The sequence below is a fragment of the Somniosus microcephalus genome, chromosome 15 (genome assembly GCF_052327205.1).
Source record: "Somniosus microcephalus isolate GS21.2 chromosome 15, FLI_Smic_1.0, whole genome shotgun sequence".
Lineage (NCBI taxonomy): Eukaryota > Metazoa > Chordata > Chondrichthyes > Squaliformes > Somniosidae > Somniosus > Somniosus microcephalus.
Window position 1 is genome coordinate 66,581,791 of NC_141001.1, and position 23,040 is coordinate 66,604,830.

Consider the following 23,040-nt stretch of genomic DNA (forward strand, 5'->3'; position numbering starts at 1 on the left):
CCTCCCCCTCTCCTCACGCTCTCCCTCCCTCCCTCCCCCTCTCTCTCCCTCCCCGTCTCTCCCTGCTTTACTCTCTCCCTCCCTCCCTCTCCCTGCCCTCCCCCCTCTCGCTCCCCTCCCCCACCCTCTCGCTCCCCCACCCTCTCGCTCCCCCCACCCTCTCTCCCCTCCCCCCACCATCTCCCCTCCCCCCACCCTCCCTCGCTCCCCCACCCTCTTGCTCCCCCCACCCTCTCCCCTCACCCTCCCTCTCTCTCCTCCCCTCCCCTCTCTCTCACCCTCCTCCCCCACCCTCTCTCTCACCCTCCCTCTCTCTCCTCCCCTCCCCCTCCCTCTCTCTCGCCCCCCCACCCTCTCGCCTCCCCCACCCTCTCTCTCCTCCCCTCCCCCTCTCTCTCCTCCCCCACCCTCCCTCTCTCCTCCCCCACCCTCTCTCCTCCCCCACCCTCTCTCTTCCCCCACCCCCTCTCTCCTCCCCCACCCTCTCTCTCTCCTCCCCCACCCTCTCTCTCTCCTCCCCCACCCTCTCTCTCCTCCCCCACCCTCTCTCTCTCCTCCCCCACCCTCTCTCTCCCCCACCCTCTCTCTCTCCTCCCCCACCCTCTCTCTCTCTTCTCCCCCACCCTCTCTCTCTTCTCCACCACCCGCTCTCTCTCTTCTCCCCCACCCTCTCTCTCTCTCTCTTCTCCCCCACCCTCTCTCTCTCTCTCTTCTCCCCCACCCTCTCTCTCTCTCTTCTCCCCCACCCTCTCTCTCTCTCTCTTCTCCCCCACCCTCTCTCTCCTCCCCCACCCTCTCTCTCTCTCTCCTCCCCCACCCTCTCTCTCTCTCTCCCCCGCGATTTCCCGAGGCTCTCTTCCCCCCCCGCGATTTCCCGAGGCTCTCCCCCCCCCGCGATTTCCCGAGGCTCTCCCCCACCCCCCCCGTGATTTACCGAGGCTCTCCCCCCCCCCCCCGCGATTTCCCGAGGCTCTCCCCCACCCCCCCCGCGATTTACCGAGGCTCTCCCCCCCCCCCCGCGATTTCCCGAGGCTCTCCCCCCCGCGATTTCCCGAGGCTCTTCCCCCGCGATTTCCCGAGGCTCTCCCCCCCCGCGATTTCCCGAGGCTCTCTCCCCCCCGTCCCCTGCGATTTCCCGAGGCTCTCCCCCCCTCCCCGCGATTTCCCGAGGCTCTCCCCCCCGCGATTTCCCAAGGCTCTCCCCCCCGTGATTTCCCGAGGCTCTCCCCCCCGCCCCCCGCGATTTCCCGAGGCTCTCCCCCCCCCCGCGATTTCCCGAGGCTCTCCCCCCCCCCCGCGATTTCCCGAGGCTCTCCCCCCCGCGATTTCCCGAGGCTCTCTCCCCCTCCCCCCCCGCGATTTCCCGAGGCTCTCCCCCCCCACCCCCGCGATTTCCCGAGGCTCTCTTCTCCCCCCCGCCGCGATTTCCCGAGGCTCTCTTCTCCCCCCGCCCCCCGCGATTTCCCGAGGCTCGCACCCCCCCGCGATTTCCCGAGGCTCTCCCCCCCGCGATTTCCCGAGGCGCTCTCTCCCCCCCCCGCCCCCCGCCATTTCCCGAGGCTCTCTCCCCCCCCGCCCCCCGCGATTTCCCGAGGCTCTCCCCCCCCCGCGATTTCCCGAGGCTCTCCCACCCGCGATTTCCCGAGGCTCTCCCCCCCCCGCGATTTCCCGAGGCTCTCCCCCCCCCCCCGGCGATTTCCCGAGGCTCTCCCCCCCCCCCCGGCGATTTCCCGAGGCTCTCCCCCCCCCCCGGCGATTTCCCGAGGCTCTCCCCCCCCCCCCGCGATTTCCCGAGGCTCTCCCCCCCCCGCGACTTCCCCGAGGCTCTCCCCCCGCGATTTCCCGAGGCTTCCCCCCCCCCGATTTCCCGAGGCTCTCTCCCCCCCCGCCCCCCGCGATTTCCCGAGGCTCGCACCCCCCCGCGATTTCCCGAGGCTCTCCCCCCCGCGGCTCTCCCCCCCCCCCCCCCCGCGATTTCCCGAGGCTCTCTTCCCGCCCCCCGCGATTTCCCGAGGCTCGCACCCCCCGCGATCTCACGAGGCTGTGTGCTGGCGTCACGGGGGCCGTGCGCATGCGTGCCGGCGTCAAGGCGGCTGCACAACGGCCATGCGCATGCGTGGTTGCCGTTTAAAAAAAAAAGCCAGAGCGGGCTCTCACGGGCGGGCGGCGCATGCGCGGGCGAGGTGGCCCGCGGGGAGTAGGCAGGGTAACCCCGCGGGCTGGCGGCCGTTAGAGCGGGGAGTAGGCAGGGAAACCCCGCGGGCTGGCGGCCGTTAGAGCGGCTCACTTCGGGCCCCGACACCGTCAAACCTGAGAGGGGGAAGTAGAGAGAGACAGAGAGGGAAGAGGAGAAGGAGAGAGAGAGGGAAGAGAAGGAGAGAGAGGGAAGAGGAGAAGGAGAGAGAGGGAAGAGAGATAGAGAAATTTTTGGAGCTTCAGGCCTGCCTGCAGCGGGCCTGGAGACCAGCACCGAGTCCCCCCTGCGCGAGGGTGAGGAGGAGGGGGGGGGGTTGCTAAACACAATATAAAACTCAAATAAATTGTTCATTAATTCCCTAACACATAATTGAAATATTTACCTTAGTTCCCTAACACACAGAAAGTGTGGGGGAAAAAATCGTGAAAAATCAAGATGGCGGCCACTCACCTCGGTTCAGAAGGATAAGGCCCGCCCACACACGCACCGATTGGTCGACCGGTCAGGTCACCCAAGCGTAGGATTGGTCAATCGTCGAGTCACTCGACACTCAACTGTAGGAAGACCTCGACGTCACACGGTCGCTAATGAGATGCTAATGAGCGGAACGCTGAACGTTTTTGGGATACCGCGGGCGGGATTTTTGTCCGGCCGAAACGTAAATACGCCGATGACCGGTCCGGAATCGCAAGCTTTCTTTTGAGGCGACGCGCGCGTCGGTACGCTCTGTAACTTCCAAACGTATAGAGACCAGGCGGACAGACAGACAGAAGAGCCGCTTTATATATATAGATTAATGTGTACCATAAACTAATCTCTTGGACATTTTGAGGAATGAAGAAATAAATTTTACTTTTTTGTACACTGTTTATCATTTATATTAATAGCCATGAAATTGCTACAGGAATCTCTTTGGTGTCCGGCACCAGTGTGTTGCCGGTTTATCAAAAATTCCGGATGACTGTGAGGGTTATCTACCCAGGCTATTTTCAACAAAGAAAAATTAAAAAATCAAGAAATGTGCAGTATACAGTAATTGGGTACTCACCTACAGAATGTTGTGTTAAATGGATGGTGAAAGATGCTTGATTAAGTACAGTACAGGTAGACTATCCTGTATCCGCACTTCCGAAAACCGAAAACCTCTAAAAACCGAAAGTTTTTTCGTGGAGCGCAAGTCGTGCACACGACATGACCCAAGTGGCGCCAAACATGACAGGAGTGGTCCGGGAGCTCTGCCTTTCCCTGTGAGCAGGGCAGAGGGTCACAGAGTTCCCTCCTGGGTAGGAGATTGCAGGCCGAGCCGGGCAGTGTGAAGGAGGTACCGGGAGAGTGAACCCAACAATACAGCGGCCCGTCCGATAGCTGCAGCGGCCCGTCCGATAGTCTTTTCTTCCCCCCCCACTCCCCGACCTGATTTGCGGGCCAGCTTAGTGTAGGAGTCAGCCGATATCCGGCTTTCCCACAACTGGCGGCGGCAGTCGAGCCCCAGACCCCCACTAAGTCAAGGAATTCAGATACGGAGCAGGGGGAGCCGGAAACCTCGATCTAACGGCAGAAATCAGCAGCCGTTTTGTTAGGTTTTTTTTCTTCCCCTAGCATTTTTTTTCTTCCCCTAGCGTTTTTTTTTATTTTTTATAAACAGTCAGGCTGTGGAAAGGGTCTCTGTAGCTTAGCAACAGCTTCAGAGACGCTTCCAAGGCAGGGCCCGAGTGTTTACAAGCTGTTGCTAAGCAACAGTGTTTGTTGTCAAAACCTTCTGAAATCGGAAAAATTCCGAAAACCGAAACACAGCTGGTCCCAAGGTTTTCGGATAAAGGATAGTCTACCTGTACTGCCAGTTGATGGTAATCCATAACGCTTTAATTACTTAACAGTAAAACAAAACTTATAAACGACTGTACAGTACAGTATAAAGTACGGTGGTTGACTGTACACTTATTCCAAGCCAACTGGTTCATCAGGAATATCCATGTCAGCTGGGTCATCAGGATCATGCACTTCCACTGCTCCAACTCTTTTGGAAGCTTTCTTAAACATGTCCCGGATGTCTGCTTTCTTAGTGGACTCCTTGCCTTCTTTGTAGAAAGGTGGAATGCAGAATATGGAGGTGCATAACATCTTGGGCAGAATAGCAAGAATGGCTTTCAGCAAATTTAAGTAATGAAACAAAATCTTCTGCAGCTTTAGCCCAAGAAATCTTGTTCTCTTCAGAAATCTCATCCTCTTCACTTTCCATCTCACTTTCCTTTTCTTTCTTTGGATTCAAAACATTCTCCATTATTTCATCATCACTTAGCATATGCACAACAGCAACTTCTCTATCTGCATCAACCCACTGCTCAATATCACGTTCACTGAGGTGACGTAGAGGGTTTCCTGGGCCTACATTTTTCACCATGCCAGCCATTTCCATTACTGTAGACCTCCGCGGACGAACATTGAACCCATGAAATTCCTCCTCTGAAGAAGAACCTTCAGCAAACATTACAGAAGGCCACAATTTGCGCCAGGCTTGTCTCAAAGTGTGACCTTTCACGAAGTTCCAGGAACATGCAGCATTAAAGATGGCATCTTTAAGATTGTATTCCTTCTGAAATGCGTGAATACCTGTATTGTCATCTTGGCTTATCAGTTTACGTAGGAAGTCTTTCTTGTAATGACACTTATCGTTACATCCTGCTCGGCTGATTTGGAATTCCTCATGGTAAGGTGCAGACCCTTCTACCTGCCTCGGGAATTCACGGCTGTTATCATCACTGCGGTCTACATCCCACCACACGCTAATGCCAAACTAGCACTGAAGGACCTCTACAGGGCCATCAGCGAACAACAAACTGCGCACCCAGACGGAGCTTTTATCGTCACGGGGGACTTCAATCACATAAACCTAAAAACTGTACTACCGAAATTCCACCAGAATGTTTCCTGCCCCACAAGAGGGGAGAACACTCTGGATCAAGTCTACACGAGCATTGTAGACGCTTATAAGGCCATTCCCTGCCCCCACCTTGGGAAGTCTGACCACCTCTCCCTGTTTCTAGCCCCGGCATACAAACCGCTCGTCAAAAGAGGGAGAACATCAGTGAGAGCAGTGAAAGTATGGCCAGAGGGGGCAGTATCGGAGCTTCAGGATTGCTTCAAACGCACTGATTGGGGCATGTTTGCCCATAATGACATCGAGGAATACGCATCCACAGTGCTATTCTACATTAACAGCTGCGTCGAGGTCGTCACGACCCATAAAAATATCAGGACATACCCCAACCAGAAACCCTGGATGAACAGAGAGGTCCGCTCACTGTTGAAAGCACACGACGCAGCATTTAAATCTGGCGACGCGGCGGCTTACAGTGCAGCTAGGACCAACCTAAAAAAGGGGATCAGGACTGCCAAAAGGAAACAGACACTGCGGATAGAGGATCATTTCCACAACAACTCGGACCCCCGGCGCATATGGCAAGGCATCCAGTCCATCACTGACTACAAGGGCAAAAACACCAGCCCCCCCGGTTAGCGATGCCTCCCTTCCGGAGGAGCTTAACAACTTCTACGCTCGCTTCGACAGGGACAACAGGGAGCCGGCTACCAAAGCCTTGCCACCCCCGGAAGACCAGGTGCTCACTCTGTCGACCTCCGACGTAAGGGGTGTTCTACGCGGAGTGAACACACGAAAGGCTGCTGGACCGGATAGCATCCCTGGACGGGTACTCAAGGAATGTGCTGATCAGCTGGCTGATGTCTTCACTGCCATCTTCAATCTGTCATTGGCCCAGGCAGTAGTCCCTACATGCTTCAAGACCGCTACCATTATTCCTGTGCCAAAACAAACGGCTGTGACGTGCCTGAACGACTATCGACCTGTCGCACTCACACCCATCATAATGCAGTGTTTCGAGAGACTGGTCCTGGCTCACATCAAAGCCAGTGTTCCCGGCTCTCTTGACCAACACCAGTTTGCCTATCGTGCAAACAGATCAACGGAGGATGCAATCACAACTGCTCTACACTCGGCACTGAATCACTTAGATGGTAAGGAGGCCTACATCAGAATGCTGTTCATAGACTACAGCTCAGCATTCAACACTATCGTCCCCAACAAGCTGGCCACCAAACTCTTGGCCTGAACACTTCCCTCTGCAACTGGACCCTGGACTTCCTAACAAACAGACCCCAGTCTGTCAAATTAGGTAACCACACCTCCCCCCCACCGACCCTGAACACAGGGGCCCCACAAGGATGTGTGCTGAGCCCCCTCCTCTACTCCCTCTTCACCCACGACTGTGTGGCTGTTCATGGTTCAAACACCATCATCAAGTTTGCGGATGATACCACGGTAGTAGGCCAGATCACCAACAATGATGAGTCAGCCTACAGGGAGGAGGTCCAGCATCTCGTGAAGTGGTGCGCCGATAACAACCTGGCCCTTAACATCAAGAAAACCAAAGAAATCATTGTGGACTTCAGGAAGTCTAAAGGCGGAAGTCACACCCCCATCCACATCAATGGGGCTGTGGTGGAAAGGGTGGACAGCTTTAAGTTCCTCGGAGTCCACATCACGGAAGACCTCTCCTGGTCCCTCAATACCTCCTCTCTGGTGAAGAAAGCCCAGCAGCGCCTATATTTCCTAAGGGGGCTGAAGGGATGTAACCTGTCACCCCTGATCCTCTCTAACTTTTACCGCTGCACAATAGAGAGCATCCTGACAAACTGTATCACAGTATGGCATGGCAGCTGTAGCTACTATGACCGGAAAGCCCTGCAGCGGGTAGTCAAAACTGCCCAACGCATTACCGGCACCCGGCTACCGACCATAGAGCACATATACCAGAAACGCTGTTTACGGAGGTTACGGTCCATCATCAAAGACCCTACCCACCCCAGCCACAGTCTGTTCGCCCTCCTGCCATCTGGGAGACGCTACAGATGCATTCGCACCCGTACGACCAGGTTTAGGAACAGCTTCTTTCCCAGGGCTGTCATCCTACTGAACTCCACAAATAAACTCTAAAGCCTGCACATCTGCCAATGCACTTTATTATGGTTATGTTTATGTTAATGTATTACAAGCCAAATGTATGTTGAATGTTTAAATGTCTTAATCTAAATGTACACTCTCGGGAGCCACAAGCCTACATTTCGTTGTACTGCACTTGTGCACTAACAATGACAATAAAAGTTGATTTGATTTTGATTTGATTTGAGATTTTGGATAACGCCCTGGTCCATGGGTTGTATGAGAGAAGTTACATTTGGTGGCAAATAAATGGTGAAAATATTTCCAGAAACCAACTCCGATTCATGCGGATGGGCTCTACAATTATCAAGCAATAAAATGCATTTGCTATCTTCAGGTTTCCCTATTCTACGGAAATGTTCCCTCACAGATGGAACAAAAATATGATGGAACCAATTTGAAAAGATTTCCTTATCCATCCAAGCATTTCTTTGAGCTTTGTACTCAACAGATAAGTGCTTCACATTCTTAAATGCACGGGGATTTTTATACTTCCCAATGACGAGAAGTTTAAGCCGGTGTGATCCAACAGCGTTCGCACATGTTAGCACGGTTACACGATCTTTATTTTTCTTGTAACCTGAAGCATTAGCCTCACTAGCCCCAGCAAGCGTTGATTCTGGCAAAAACCTCCAAAATAAGCCAGTTTCATCGGCATTGTATAGCTGTGCTGGCGACAAATCATGTTGCTGCACAATCCGATTGAAATAATCGCAGTATTCTTCTGCGGCGTCGTGATCAGCTGATTTCTTCTCCCCGGAAATGTCAAATCGTCGTATCCCATGCCGTACCTTGAAGCACGTTAGCCATCCATCAGCGAAAGCACACTTGTCAGTGAGCTCCATCTTTGCGTAGAAATCCTTCGCTTTTTCGATTAGCATGGGTCCGGAAATCGGAACACCCTCTGAACGCTTAAGAGAAAACCACTCATAAAGCACAGTATCCAGCTCTTCAAGCTTAGGCTTACAAAGCGTACGTCGTTTCTCTACACTCTTAGATGTCTCCGAGCTTGAATAAAACTTGGGCAGCTTATCCTTCTGCGATTTGATGTCGTAGATTGTTGACGAACCGATTTTGAATTCATTCATAATGTTCATACGCTTCTCTCCCCTTTCTAGTCATTGGCATATATCGATTTTCTGTTTTAAAGTTAACACCAGTCTCTTCCTTTTGCTTGGACCAACTTTTGGGATTTCCATATGCAATCCAATGAGTACCAGCAGCGTGGGAGACACACAGTACTGTACCCCCGAAAAATGGCGGATCAGAAGAGACTACCGGCAGCGTGGGAGAGTCAGACTCCTGATGCAGGGTTTTTGAGGTGTTCCGACTTCCGATAGCGCCAAGAAGCCGAGTAGTGGCAGTTTGGAGAACTACCCTCACTGACTAACTCGGCCACCGCTGGAGACTCGGACTCAGACTCGGCAACATTGCCGGTTATTGAGGTGTTGTTTTCGGAGCGAGAATTTTGCCGGTTAACAGAGGATTCCGGATATTTAGGTGCCGTTTAAACGAAAGTTTCCTGTATTAGCCTTAATGGATTGGTTTTGGAGCCTCCATATTTTTTTTTTTTTACACTTAACACTGCTTTTAAATTTGACAGAGAAGCCACAGCACAAATGTTTTAAGTGACGCAGAAAACCCCAGAAATTGGAATAAAAAAGATAATTCTGATAGTGGGAAAAAAAACTGCCATCATCATACATTCAACAAATTGCAAAAACAGCTGAAACGAAGTGGGCCAGATTAATAAGTTCTGATGTATTGCCTCACTTCCAATGCAATCCTCCAAGACACTTGCATCTTAAAGAAGAAAAACTTGCATTCATATAACACCTTTCATGACCTCAGGGCATCCCATAGCGTTTTACAGCCAATGAAGTGCTTTTTGAAGTGCAGTCACTGTTGTAATGTAGGAAACGCAGTAGCCAATCTGCTCACAGCAAGGTCTCACAAACAGCAATGTAATAATGACCGGATAATCTATTCTTTAATGATGTTGCCTGAGGGATAAATATTGGCCAGGACACCAAGGAGAACAGCCCTGCTCTTCTTCGAATAGTGCCATGGGATTTTTTACATCTACCCGAGGGGGCAGATGGGGCCTCTGTTAAATGTCTCATTCGAAAGACGGCACCTCCGACAGTGCAGCATGCTCTCAGTACTGCAATGGAGAGTCAACCTAGATTTTGTGCTGAAGTTGAACCTTTTGACTCAGAGGCAAGAGTACTGCCACTGAGCCACAGCTGACACCAGGCTGTTGCTACTTCCCTTACAGTGTTTTCCCTCTCAATGGTACTGTACGGTGGCATCAGGCCAAGCAAAAACAGGCCTATAGCCAACAAGCCACAGTGATTTCCCCTCAATGGCACTCAACAGTGACTTCAAAGGGCAGCCATTGACAAGCCTGTTGCCCTGATTATTCTGCAATCTACAATGAGGCAGGGCAGCATTGAGGCAGGGCAGGATGGGGATGGGAAAGAGTGGGATTGATAAACAAATGGAATAAGTATACAGTAGTTGATTAAACTTGTATTTCTGATACATTAACATTTTTATTAGGTGAATAAAATTTTTAAATCCCTAATAATTTTCTTATTGCAAATCATGTGTTAAATTAGTACTTGAACTGAAAATTCTCATTAAATGAGTACTTTACCTATTACAAATTTTATTGCTTTAGAATTTTAAAATTACTTTCTTATTTAGCATAAATACCAAGTAAGTACTTAATTCCTACAATGAAATCTTACCATTTTTATGTAGGTAAGCAATTGCACTTGCTAGGCTTTGAATCACATGCCTTGTCTCATTCTCACTTAAGCGTTTTTTTCTATGAAGGATTGTACTTAGTTCTCCACCCTCACAGACCTCTGTCACCAGGTACACTCGCTGAAAGATAATAGAATGAATAATTATTACTGTTATCTATTAAGGAGATCTTACATCCTCATATTATAGCATGTGCTAATTCAATTCTAAAAGGGTAATATGTTTTATTCAAGGTGATGTAATATTGTAGCCCCCAGCCATCTGGTGAATAATTTAATTTAAATGCTATTTTTAAAAAGAGTCTAGAATGCATCTAACCTATATTAGTTGGAGTGACTGACTTGCTATCCCTGTATCATGGGAAGACTATAAAATGGTGGCTAATCTGCAGATACAGTTGCTTAATTTTTATTAAAATAAAAAGGCAATTACTAATGGTAGAAATAGTTATTATCAATGTCATCACCACCAATGCCATTTTAAAAAATGCTGTTCCATTAGAAAACAGGAAAGGCAGGAATGTGACGTGTACAGTAGTGATATTTTTTCTGAAATCTGTAGCTAAAATGCCATGACTTTGACCACTGATTAATTAGCGATTTGCGTGCAGGAAGGGAGCAGCTTCTTTGGCCAGCTAATGAAACCCCCGTGCAGGTTACCTGAGCAGGATAGATAACAAAGTAAATATTGCTGTAATTTGTCAAATAGAACACATACCAGTTTTACGTTCAAATGTGGGCCTGAACCACAGTTGTATGTAATGTGAGTTTACAAAACAAACTTCATGACAGCAGCATGATTCATATGGTATTAGGATGTTCCATCAGTGAATTGCTTCCTCATTTACCTTGTTCAGCTTCAATGCTGTTAGAGGCTATATTAGCCCGGAATTTGTGGTCAGCGGCGAAGCAACGGAGCTCACCGTTGACATCGAAGAAAGCTGCACACAAAGATCTAGCAATCTCTGTGGCATGAATTTCAGCTCTCCCGATCTTAGTTTGAATCTGGCGCCAAATTCAAGCAAATCTCCAGCATCCAGCAACATTGATGTCATCAAGCAGGTTGAGCAGCCAATCAGTTTGAAGAATTCTCAGACAGCAAACCAGGAAGTCAAATGCACAGATTCTAATTTACTTTCTATAAATTTTACAGAGAGCGAAATAAAGACTGGGACATACACATAGGATTATGGTGGCAGCTGAAATTAAAAAAATTTTTTTTTTTTTTTTAAATTTGTTTGATAAGAACCATGTAATTCTTAATGATATTAATGGAAAAATTTAACATTCAACAAATATAAAATCAGTTTTTCAGGGCCAGAACGGTTGTTCAGCAGTCAATACACTGTTAGAAACCCAGTTACACACTTTCAACAAGGCTTAACTTTTTTTTTGGCGGGGGGGGGGGGGGGGGGAGGGTGCTTTATAAAGAGATATTCCAGCATAACAGGGGAGTTTTAGCCAGGAACTGTGATTTGAATTGATTGCCAGCTCTGGGGAGTTCCACAGCGCAACCTGTGGCAGAGCAGGGAATGACTGATAGCAACTACTGGATTTCTGCGTTTATCTATACATGCACTGATTCCAGAAGTTGCTGTCACCTTTCAGAGGAGTAATGGCGGCGAACGCTGACAGTTTCACCGTCATTACCACTACAAAATCCGGGCCCTTATCTGATAAACTGTTTTATAAGATAATCTACCACTTTAGTAAATAAAGGGTATAGTTTTCACCTTCATCGCTTGGGCAATAAACTGGCAGAGTGGATCGCCAGTTTGTAATAAAATCACTGAAATCAATAAAATTGAAAATCAGGTGGGTTCTGCAAAGTGCGAGCAATCTGCTGTGCCAGTTTACTGCCCAACTGGTGAAAGTGAAGGTGAAAATTACCGTGAGCATATGATGGTGCAGCTGTGTTATTTCATCACCAATTGTATGTGCTTTTTTATTTTTTTTTTAATTTAAAAAGCCACTGAAAACAAAAAAAAATCATTGGAGTAGTAACCTATGAATGCCTTCCTTATTAACAATGCAAATTAGTGCAGTTTAAAAAAATATTTTTAACATTTATACATACTATTTCAAAAAGATATATTGAAGGAAGGAGAGTGGTGTGAGACATAAGAGAAGGAATAAACGGAGGAAGGAGAAAGAAAGGAAGAGGGAAAGAGGGAAAAAGAGAAGCAGCCACAGAACAGGAGTGGGGGGGGGCAGGCGCGGAGAGGAGGGAGGAAACAATGATGACAACAGATCAGGAGCCCGAAAGGGGGGAAGCAGCAGACCAGAAGACTGCAAGATGTGAGACATACCAGCAGAGAACCTGAGAGAGGGAAGGCACAGCAGACCACGGGCCTGAGGAAGAGTGGGACGCAACAGATGGGGAACCTTGGGGGAAGGGTTGCATCAGCCAATGAGGGTATGGTGTGGCAGACTGGGAGCCTGAAAGAAGGACATGGCAGATTGATAGCTTGAAAGGTAGAGCCCAAAGTATTGTTGACTCATTTTATATGCAGGTCATAGTTATTTTGAATTTTTCTGAGCTGGAAATCTGTATGTGAGCAGATGAGGGACTAATAATTACTTTTCTTAAGCTTACAGAAAAACAATGAAAATGTTATTAATAACTGTTGGAATGCCATAGTTGTTTTGTTCAATTGATTACTAGTTATGGAGGGGAAAAAAGTCAAACCACACCCAAGTACCTATTAATTTCTCCATTAAGCAGGAAGCCATGAAAAATGTTCGGTATTTCAAATGTGTTAACATTACAACGTTAGCAAAATGAAAATCTTGAGTTCCCAGAATGCTGTGCAAATCTAGTTGCATCTTACTTTGGGGGTTTCAAACACCTCTTCCAGATGAATGATATGTTCATGGTCCACTTGCTTTAAGATGCTGACTTCCCGTTCCAGCAGCTTCACCCCGGAACTCCCAGCCTGGATTGGAAATAGAAATAACTCAGTCAAGGTATGTAAATCTATAAAAGCCTTCTATATTAACAATTGAAACTAGCATATTTCAAAGCTTTAAATTTGGTTTAGGGAATCCTGCATATTCAAGTTCCTTTTCAATATTTGCATGCTAAGATTTAAACAAGGATTTATAGTATGGCCTAAAAGTGTTTTTCTCTCAGAAACTAATCGTCATTTCAATCATTTCCATTTCCATTTATTTCTAAATTAAAGAAAATGCTCTCTGTTCCCCACTCCCCGAAGATAATTAATTCAGCTTTATATTAAAACTGAACGCACTTTATTTTAAATGAAGACGGCAATGATCAAGAATAATTTACCTTTTCCCGGTTGACCTTCTTGATTGCCCACTTCTTGCCAGTTCCATTATGTGTAGCTTCAATCACTACCCCATAGCTGCCTTGTCCTAACCTTTGGCCAAAGCTGTAGATTTGCTAAAAAAAGAAAGAGCTTTAAAAGCTAAATAGACTTGTACAACACGATACAGCTTGCTGACAGGAACAGAGGTTTAAACTCAATTCAAAACACATACTACGTTGAAAACAAAGTCTCCTTTTACTGTACCGCATTAATTGCAAAACAGAAATTGGCATAGCTCATTATGATCATCTGAACCACAAGGCTTTATAATCCTCATGATACCTTTAATGAATAGTAATTTGTTGGGGTGATTTTATTCAATCTTCAGTTATTTTTTTGTGTTTTAGGTTCAGATGTCAGCTCTATCCAACCAAAATGGTGCTTTCCTGGAACCAGTGAAGGGGGCGCGGGGGTTAGGAGAGAATTCTGGATTGACTGCCAAGCCACTGCATTAAATTCAGTGGAGCACTCGGGATGCCTCCTCATTGGTGAGCTGATGGAGTTGCCTAGCAGCAAGATGGAAAGCTGGTAGGCTTTCATTCAGGTAACGTTTTGACATTTTTGAAAATGTCAATGTTAATTTTTTTATGTAGGTATATTTTTTCAACATATTTTCTACAACTGTACAGGGCGCTGGTGAGACCACACCTAAAGTACTGCGTACAGTTTTGGTCTCCTTATTTAAGGAGGGATATACTTGCATTGGAGGCAGTTCAGAGAAGGTTCACGAGGTTGATTCCTGGTTTGGAAGGGTTGTCTTATGAAGAAAGGTTGAGCAAGTTGGGCCTATACTCATTGGAGTTTAGAAGAATGAGAGGTGATCTTATTAAAACATATAAGATTCTGAGGGGGTTGGACAGGGTTGATGCCGAGAGGATGTTTCCCCTCGTGGGGGAATCTAGAATGAGGGGGCATAGTCTCAGAATAAGGGGTCGCCCATTTAAGACAGCGATGAGGAGGAATTTCTTCTCTCAGAGGGTCGTGAATCTTTGGAATTCTCTACCCCAGAGAGCTGTGGAGGCTGAGTCAGTGAATATATTCAAGGTGGAGATAGACAGATTTTTGAGCTACAGGGGAGTTAAGGGTTATGGGGAACAGGCAGGAAAGTGGAGTTGAGGCCAAGATCGGATCAGCCATGATCTTATTGAATGGCGGTGCAGGCTCGAGGGGCTGAATGGCCTGCTCTTGTTCCTATTTCTTATGTTCTAATATACAATGAAGGAGTCATCTTCATCGTTCGACTATCATCTGAGCTCGTGACTGTCCACCACACCAAAACTCTGGTGTGGTTTTTAGGACTGTCCATGGTTACTCTTTCATTGACTTGTTATGTATTGCAGTTGCGTCACGGCTTGTGCTAATTCAAGGATTAGCTCATCTGCCTTTTGATAGCATTTCCTCCATCCACAGTCCCACTACCCTTGTTTAGGTGCTCACCCACCCAAAGCCGCTGGTACTTTCTGGAGGTGGCCAAGATACTAATCACCGCTCGCCACTGGCCATTGACTAGTCACAGGTAATACCATCTACTGTCATTACAGTGATAGGTTTTAACATCTCATCTGACTCAAAATGGGGGAGTACTTTAATAAAAATTATTCACTGAAGACTTTCTTTCCTCTTTACATTTTGGATAAAAACTACTTCTGCAACTTGACAAGATGTAGTAGCACTCTCGCTTCTGACAGAAGTTTGGGGGTTCAAGCTCCACTCCAAGTACTTGAGCACATAATCTATGTTGACATTTCAGTGCAGTACTGAGCGAGTGCTGTACTGTTGGAGGTGCAGTCTTTCAGATGACAGATTAAACCGAGGCCCCATCTGCCCTCAGGTGGACATAAATGATCCCATGCCACTATAAGAGCAAGGGAGTTCTCAAGAGTATTCCGGACAACATTTATCCTTCAACCAACATCACTAATACAGATTATCTGGTCATTACTTCATTGCTGTTTGTGGGGCCTTGCTGTGCACAAATTGGCTGCTGCGTTTCCCTACATTACAACAGTAACTATACCTTAAAATTACTTAATTGGCTATAAAGCACTTTGAGATGTTCTGAGATATATAAATGCAACTTCTTTCTTTCTTTACAATGTGTTGAATATACAAATGAAAGGTGAGCTGGACCTTGCACATGTAGTTTCTTCAGCCCACTCGCACTAATTCAGGTTTTTCTTAAATCATTTGTGGAGTAGCATTCTCGCTGTCTCACAATGTTCACCATTTTTGTAAGAAGTTCATAGACTTAGGTAACAGTGAGGGAATAAAAAAAACAGAACATGTCAGGAAGGGACAGAAGGTATGGAGTAAAAGGTAAAGTAGCAAAAGTGGAAAAAACAGGAAACTAAGTGTCACAAAACATATTTGAAAGTTCTTTATCTGAATGCACGTAGCATTCATAACAAAATGAATGAGTTAACAGCACAAATAACTACATATGGGTATGATCTTGTAGCCATTACAGAAACATGGCTGCAGGGTGACCATGACTGGGAATTAAACATACCAGGTTATTTAGCAATCAGGAAGGACAGGCAGGAAGGGAGGGGAGGTGGGGTGGCCATGTTAATAAAAGGAATCACTATATAATACAGATAAATTATATTGGGTCAAAGGATCAGGATAGTGAAACAGTTTGGGTGGAGATAAGGAATAATAAGGGGAAAAAAACACTAGTGGGCGTAGTCTATAGGCCTCCGAACAGTTGCAACTCTGTTGGACGGAGTATTAATCAGGAAATAGTTGAGGCTTGTAATAAGGGAACAGCTATAATTATGGGGGATTTTAACTATCATATTAACTGGACAAATCAAATTGGGCAGAGCAGCCTTGAGGATGAATTCATTGAGTGTATTAGGGATGGGTTTCTTGAGCAGTGTGTAACTGAACCGACCAGGGGGCAAGCAACCTTAGATTTGGTCCTGTGTAATGAGACAGGATTAATTAAAAATGTCCTAGTAAAGGATCCCATTGGAATGAGTGACCATAACATGGTTGAATTCCATATTCAATTGGAGGGTGAGAAGGTTGGATCTCAAACAAGCGTGCTGAGCTTGAATAAAGGAGACTATGAAGGTATGAGAGCGGAATTGATGAGAGTGCACTGGGAAAATAGATTAAAGGGTAAGACGGTACATGATCAGTGGTGTACATTTAAGGAGTTATTTTACAACTTCCAAAAAATATATATTCCACTGAGGAAAAAAGGGTGTAAAAGAAAAGATAGCCATCCGTGGCTAAGTAAAGTAATTAAGGATAGTATCCGACTAAAAACAAGGGCATATAAGGTAGCCAAATCTAGTGGGAGGATAGAAGATTGGGAAGTCTTTAAAAGACAGCAAAAAATAACTAAAAGATTGATTAAGAAAGGGAAGATAGATTATGAAAGTAAATTAGCAAAAAATATAAAAACAGATAGCAAAAGTTTCTATAGTTATATAAAAAGAAAAAGGGTGGCTAAAGTAAATGTTGGTCCCTTAGAGGATGAGACCGGGAAATTAATGGTGGGAAACATGGAGATGGCAAAAATGCTGAACAAATATTTTGTATCAGTCTTTACGGTGGAGGACACTAAGAATATCCCAACACTGGACAAACAGGGGGCTCGAGTGGGGGGAGGAGCTAAATACGATTAAAATCACTAAGGAAGTGGTACTTGGTAAAATAATGGACTCAAGGCGGATAAATCCCCTGGACCTGATGGCTTACATCCTAGGGTCTTGAGGGAAGTGGTGTTAGAGATTGTGGATGCATTGGTAATAATTTTCCAAAACTCCCTGGACTCAGCAAAGGTCCCGGCAGATTGGAAAAGTGCTAATGTAACACCCTTATTTAAAAAGGGTAGTAGGCAGAAGGCTGGAAACTATAGACCTGTTAGCCTAACATCTGTGGTTGGTAAAATGTTAGAGTCCATTATTAAGGAGACAATAACGGGACATTTGGATAAACATAATTTAATAGGACAAACTCAGCATGGTTTCATAAAGGGGAAGTCATGTTTGACAAATTTGCTTGAGTTCTTTGAGGAAGTAACATACAGGGTGGATAAAGGAAAACCAGTGGACGTAGTGTATTTAGACTTCCAAAAGGCATTTGACAAGGTGCCACACAAAAGATTATTGCTCAAGATAAAAAAAATCACGGGATTGGGGGTAATATTCTGGCATGGGTGGAGGATTGGCTCTCTAACAGAAAGCAGAGAGTTGGGATAAATGGTTCGTTCTCAGACTGGCAATCAGTAACTAGTGGTGTTCTGCAGGGGTCAGTGCTGGGTCCCCAACTCTTTACAATCTATATTAACGATTTGGAGGAGGGGACCGAGTGTAACATATCAAAGTTTGCAGATGATAAAAAGATGGGAGGGAAAGTAGTGAGTAAGGAGGACATAAAAAACCTGCAAAGTGACATAGACAGGCTAAGTAAGTGGGCAGAGATTTGGCAGATGGAATACAATACTGGAAAGTGAGAGGTTATGCACTTTGGCAGGAAAAATCATAGAGCAAGTTATTATCTTAATGGCAAGAAACTGGAAAGTACTGTAGTACAAAGGGATCTGGGGGTCCTGGTGCATGAAACTCAAAAAGTTAGTATGCTGGTGCAGCAAGTGATCACGAAGGCCAATGGAATGTTGGCTTTTATTGCTAGGGGGATAGAATATAAAAACAGGGAGGTATTGCTGCAGTTGTACAAGGTATTGGTGAGACCGCACCTGGAATACTGCATACAGTTTTGGTGTCCATACTTAAGAAAAGACATACTTGCTCTCGAGTCAGTACAAAGAAGGTTCACTCGGTTAATCCCGGGGGTGAGGGGGTGGTCATATGAGGAGAGGTTGAGTAGATTGGGACTCTACTCATTGGAGTTCAGAAAAATGAGAGGCGATCTTATTGAAACATAAAAGATTGTGAAGGGGCTTGATCGGATGGATGCGGTGAGGATGTTCCCAATGATGGGTGAAACTAGAACTAGGGGGCATAATCTTAGAATAAGGGGCTGCTCTTTCAAAACTGAGATGAGGAGAAACTTCTTCACTCAGAGGGTGGTAGGTTTGTGGAATTTGCTGCCCCAGAAAGCTGTGGAAGCTACATCATTAAATAAATTTAAAGCAGAAATAGATAGTTTCCTAGAAGTAAAGGGAATTAAGGGTTACGGGGAGCGGGCAGGAAATTGGACATGAGTCTAGGTTCGGAATGGTCATGGCCCTGTGGGTAGTGGAGCGGGCCCAGGGGCCGTGTAGCCTGGTTCTGCTCCTACTTCTTGTGTTCTAATTCTGTGTTAGATTTCAGGAGATGGTTTTATTCCTGTTCCTGGCTGGGGTGGAGATCGCCTTTACAGAAGGTAAGTACTGTAGAAAATACAGGGACAGAGTGATCTCCTGGATGAGTTTCGATCGCCTAGATGGGTCGGAGAGGAATTTCCCATATTTTTTTCCCCCAAATTGGCCATTGGTTTTTTTTTTTTAATCTGGTTTTTCGCCTCTCCCGGGAAATCACATGGGTTCGGGTGGGATGGAGAGTGATAGTAGATTTGAGGTTAGGATCAGATCAGCCATGATCTTATTGAATGGCGGAGCGGGCTCAAGGGGCCGATTGGCCTACTCCTGCTCCTATTTCTTATGTTCTTATATTCTTATAGTAGATTTGGCAAACTGCATCTGTGCATTCCCACCCACTTGCAGCTTGGTTTGCATTTCCTAAATGCTGAGCAGTAATGGCAAGACAATGGACTCTTTGGGCTGGATTTTCTGCTTGCAGGTGGGATGGTGACAGGGCCATTGTTTGGCAGGTTCCAGTCCCACTGCTGATTGCAGCTGCCATGCAATAATGATTTTCCCCAGTTTGCCCTCATTAGGGACACCGTGCATGCTACCCAGCCCAATCGGTGGGTGCTGGTTGGATGATCACGCTTGATGCCTCTATATTTAAGGGGGTCATTATTATGTCCGTGTATAATTGAGACACGGACTGCAGGAGTTGATTATGACAAGTCTTTACTGAATGGAGACAACCTGGAAACTGAAACTACAGAAGCCTGCTAGGGCCTTTTATACAGGGGTGGTCACTGCCGGTACTGCAGTCTGAGACCAGTTATTCCCTTAAAGGTACATACACAACAATTCCTCCCCTTTTAGATAAACAGTACATAACATCCATTTAACAACTAAATAATAACTAATTACAATTACAATTACGGTTGCTAGATACATTGGTTGAAGTTAAGCAATTATAAGTTCAGTCTTTGAGGAGGCTTCCTGATTCTGTCTGGATAACGCCTCTTTGGGATATCAGGTTCTTCTGGCAAGGTTGAGTCGGGATCAATGTCGTTGTTTGGTTCATCTGCTTCCAATATCACCGATTCTGCGGTAGATGCAATTGGTACTTCGGTTTCATCGCCAGGTGTATCAGATCGTGGTGTGGAGTTGACGTTTTCCAGTGACTCTAGAATCTGGTCAGCATGGCGTCTTACAATGCTCTCTCCAACGACCACGGTATACATTAGAGGTCCTTGCCGTGTACAGATCGTTCCTGGCTGCCATTTCTCTGTGCGGTAGTCCCGGGCCAAAACTGGTTGACCTATCTTAAAACTCTTGGTCGGCCTTTAATTCATATTCTGAAACTGCCTGTTCTCCACATCTCTTCTGACGTTTAGCTTAACCAAATCCAAGCGGCATCGTAGTCTTCGATTGAAGAACATCATGGCTGGAGCTTGGTTGGTAACCGCATGTGTCGCATTCCGGTAGGCAAACAAGAAGTTATCCACCTTGTGTTGTAGGGATATATCTTCATTATTACACATTGCCTTGATAGCCTTCTTGAATGTTTGAACAAACCTCTCGGCCAATCCATTAGTGGCTGGATGATACGGGGCGGATGTGTAATGCTTAACACCATTGTTCTTTAAGAACCTCCGGAACTCTTCAGACACAAACTGTGGTCCATTGTCGGAGCAAATCTGTTCAGGCAGCCCATTCCTGGTGAATATGGTTCGTAAGACTGTGATAGTTTTTTCTGTGGTGGTTGAGGACATTTTTATTACCTCTGGCCACTTTGAATGTGCATCCACCGCAATTAAAAACATCGAGTCCATAAAGGGACCAGCAAAATCAATGTGCACCCTTTGCCATGGAGATGAGGGCCACTCCCATGGATGTAGAGGGGCTTGTGGTGGGGCGTTTTGGACCTTCTGGCATCCTGTACAGCTCTTGGTCATCTCTTCGATTTCTCTATCGATTCCCGGCCACCACACAAACGCTCTGGCTAAGTTCTTCATTTTTACCCCTCCCAGATGACCCTCATGAAGCTCATTGAGCACTCTATCCTTCAATTTGGGTGGAATTACTACTCTGGATCCACACATCAAGGTTCCTCTGCACACTGACAGCTGTTCTCTTCTCGGCGAGAATGCGGGCAGCAGTGGTTCGCCATGTGCTGGCCATCCCTTCACCGTTAAATCATAGACCCAGGAGAGTGTCGGGTCATTTCGTGTTTCCTTTTCTATGTTTGCATTCGTCACAGGGAGACATTCGACTATAGTCGAGTGGAATAGCTCCACTGGATCCACTGCCAGTTCTTCTTCCACCGTCGGCAACGGTAGGCGCGACAATCCATCAGCATTCCCATGCTGTTTAGTTCCTTTGTACTCGATGTCATATTGGTGTGCCCCTAGGAAAAGGGACCACCTCTGTAGCCGTTGTGCTGTCATTATCGGTACGCCCTTCTGAGGGTTGAAAATGGAGACAAGAGGTTGATGATCATTAAGTAGAGTAAATTTCTGACCGTGCAAGTAGTGATTGAACTTCTTCACCCCCCACACCAGGCTGAGGGCCTCTCTGTCAATCTGGGCGTAGTTACGCTCGGCTGAAGTTAACGAGCGTGACGCAAAAGCTATCGGCCTCTCTGAACCATCAAGGAATTTATGCGACAGTACCGCCCCAATGCCGTAGGGAGACGCATCACACGCCAGTCTGATCGGTAGTGATGGGTTGTAGTGAGCCAATACTTCTCTTGAAGTGATTAGGTCCTTACTCTTCTGAAAGGCCCGCTTACATTCATCACTCCATTTCCATGCTACTCCCGTTCGTAGTAGGGCGTTCAGTGGGTGCAGAATTGTGGACAAATTCGGCAAAAACTTATGGTAGTAATTCACCAATCCGAGGAATGACCTCAGTTGCGACACATTTTCAGGCGCTGGAGCCTTAACTACTGCTTCAATTTTGTCAGGGGACTGATGCAACCCCTCTTCATCAATCACGTGGCCACAATGCGATATCTGTTTCTTAAAAAACTCGCACTTGGGGCGATTGGCTCGTAGCCTATGTTCACGTAGTCTAGTGAGCACCTGCTCTAGGTTGGCAAGGTGTTCACTGTCATCTTCACCTGACACTAGGATGTCGTCCAAGTAACACTGAGTCCCCGGAATCCCTTGCAGGACTTGTTCCATCGCTCTTTGCCATATCGCCGGAGCTGATGCTACTCCGAATACCAGTCGATTATACTGGTAAAGACCTTTGTGAGTGTTTATCGTGAGGTACTTCCTAGAGGATTCTTCAACATCCATCTGCAAATATGCTTGTGCTAGGTCAATTTTTGTAAAACGCTTCCCTCCAGATAGTGAGGCGAAGATATCTTCTATCCTTGGAAGAGGATATTGTACTGTGTGAAGGACTGGGTTCACCATCACCTTGAAGTCCCCACAGATGCGAACCTTCCTTGGCTCCTCAGACTTATTGTTTAATGTTTTCTTCATGACAGGAACGATGGGTGTCGCCCACTCGCTCCAGTCTTCCTTAGATAACACGCCTGCATTCTCCAGCTCTGCCTCGACGGCTGGGCGAATTGCATCTGGTACCGGTCTTGCTTTGAAAAACTTGGGAATTGCATTCTCCTCTATTTTTATCGAGGCGGTTACGCCTTTAAGAGTGCCCAGTTCTTGTTGAAATACCTCTTTGGCGTCAGCTAAGATTGCTGACAATCGTCCAGGAGTGACGTCGTCATCCTTTTTACCAGCCACCGTCAGTGCCTGAATGGAGTGCCAGTCTAAACTTATCTTTCTGATCCATTCACGTCTCAATAACGGTGGTCCACCATCTTGCAGAATGTAGAGATACAATTTCCGTATTTTCTTGCCATTGTATTCGACAGGCACCCTTATTTTTCCACTGGGGTATACTTTTTGCCCCGTATACGTCCTCAAGACGATGGATGTCTCTCTCAAGGGTATGTGTGAGAATAGCCGCTCGTAGTCTCGTCGATTCATGACGGTTAGAGCTGATCCTGTATCCAATTCCATTTTGACTTGGACCCTGCTATCGTGAGGGTGACCCAAATGGTTCGGTGATCCTCTTTTGCGATTATGTTGTGAAGTTTGAGACAGCTTAGTCTCTTGTTCCCGGATTCACTATCGCTCATCTGGTCTTCGGAACTACTGTCCGTCATCTTTTGTACTTTCCTGTACGGTTCCTTAGTAGCCTTTTTGTTGTCGTTGATCTTTTTCCCAGATCTGCAAACTCGTGCAATGTGTCCCATCTTTCCGCATTGCCTGCATATTTTGTCCTTGGACCAGCAGTCCTTCTGGTCATGGTTTGTTCTGCCGCAGCGATTACATTTTGCAAATCCCTGTGTCATTTCGTGGGTGCCGTATTCCTGTGGCTTTTGTTGTATTTCCGCAGCTCCCCTTGCTGCTGCTTCGTACGATACTGCCACACTGAAAGCCTTATCTAGC

At 46.7% G+C, this 23,040-nt stretch overlaps 1 protein-coding gene across 15 annotated transcripts in view; it reads right to left on the minus strand.

The window, feature by feature from the left end:
* The window catches only part of stk33 (serine/threonine kinase 33), a 219,042-nt gene that overhangs the window by 69,786 nt on the left and 126,216 nt on the right, over positions 1 to 23,040 (minus strand). For 14 of the 15 annotated variants that reach the window (XM_086007935.1, XM_086007928.1, XM_086007925.1 and 11 more), the window contains 3 exons: positions 13,278 to 13,391; positions 12,817 to 12,921; positions 9,968 to 10,106 (listed from right to left, as the gene is read on the minus strand). In XM_086007935.1, coding sequence (XP_085864061.1) covers positions 9,968 to 10,106; positions 12,817 to 12,921; positions 13,278 to 13,391 — 358 coding nt within the window. Of the gene's footprint in view, positions 1 to 9,967; positions 10,107 to 12,816; positions 12,922 to 13,277; positions 13,392 to 15,447; positions 15,565 to 23,040 lie in introns of all 15 variants that reach the window. The other variant, XM_086007937.1, reaches the window with a different exon arrangement.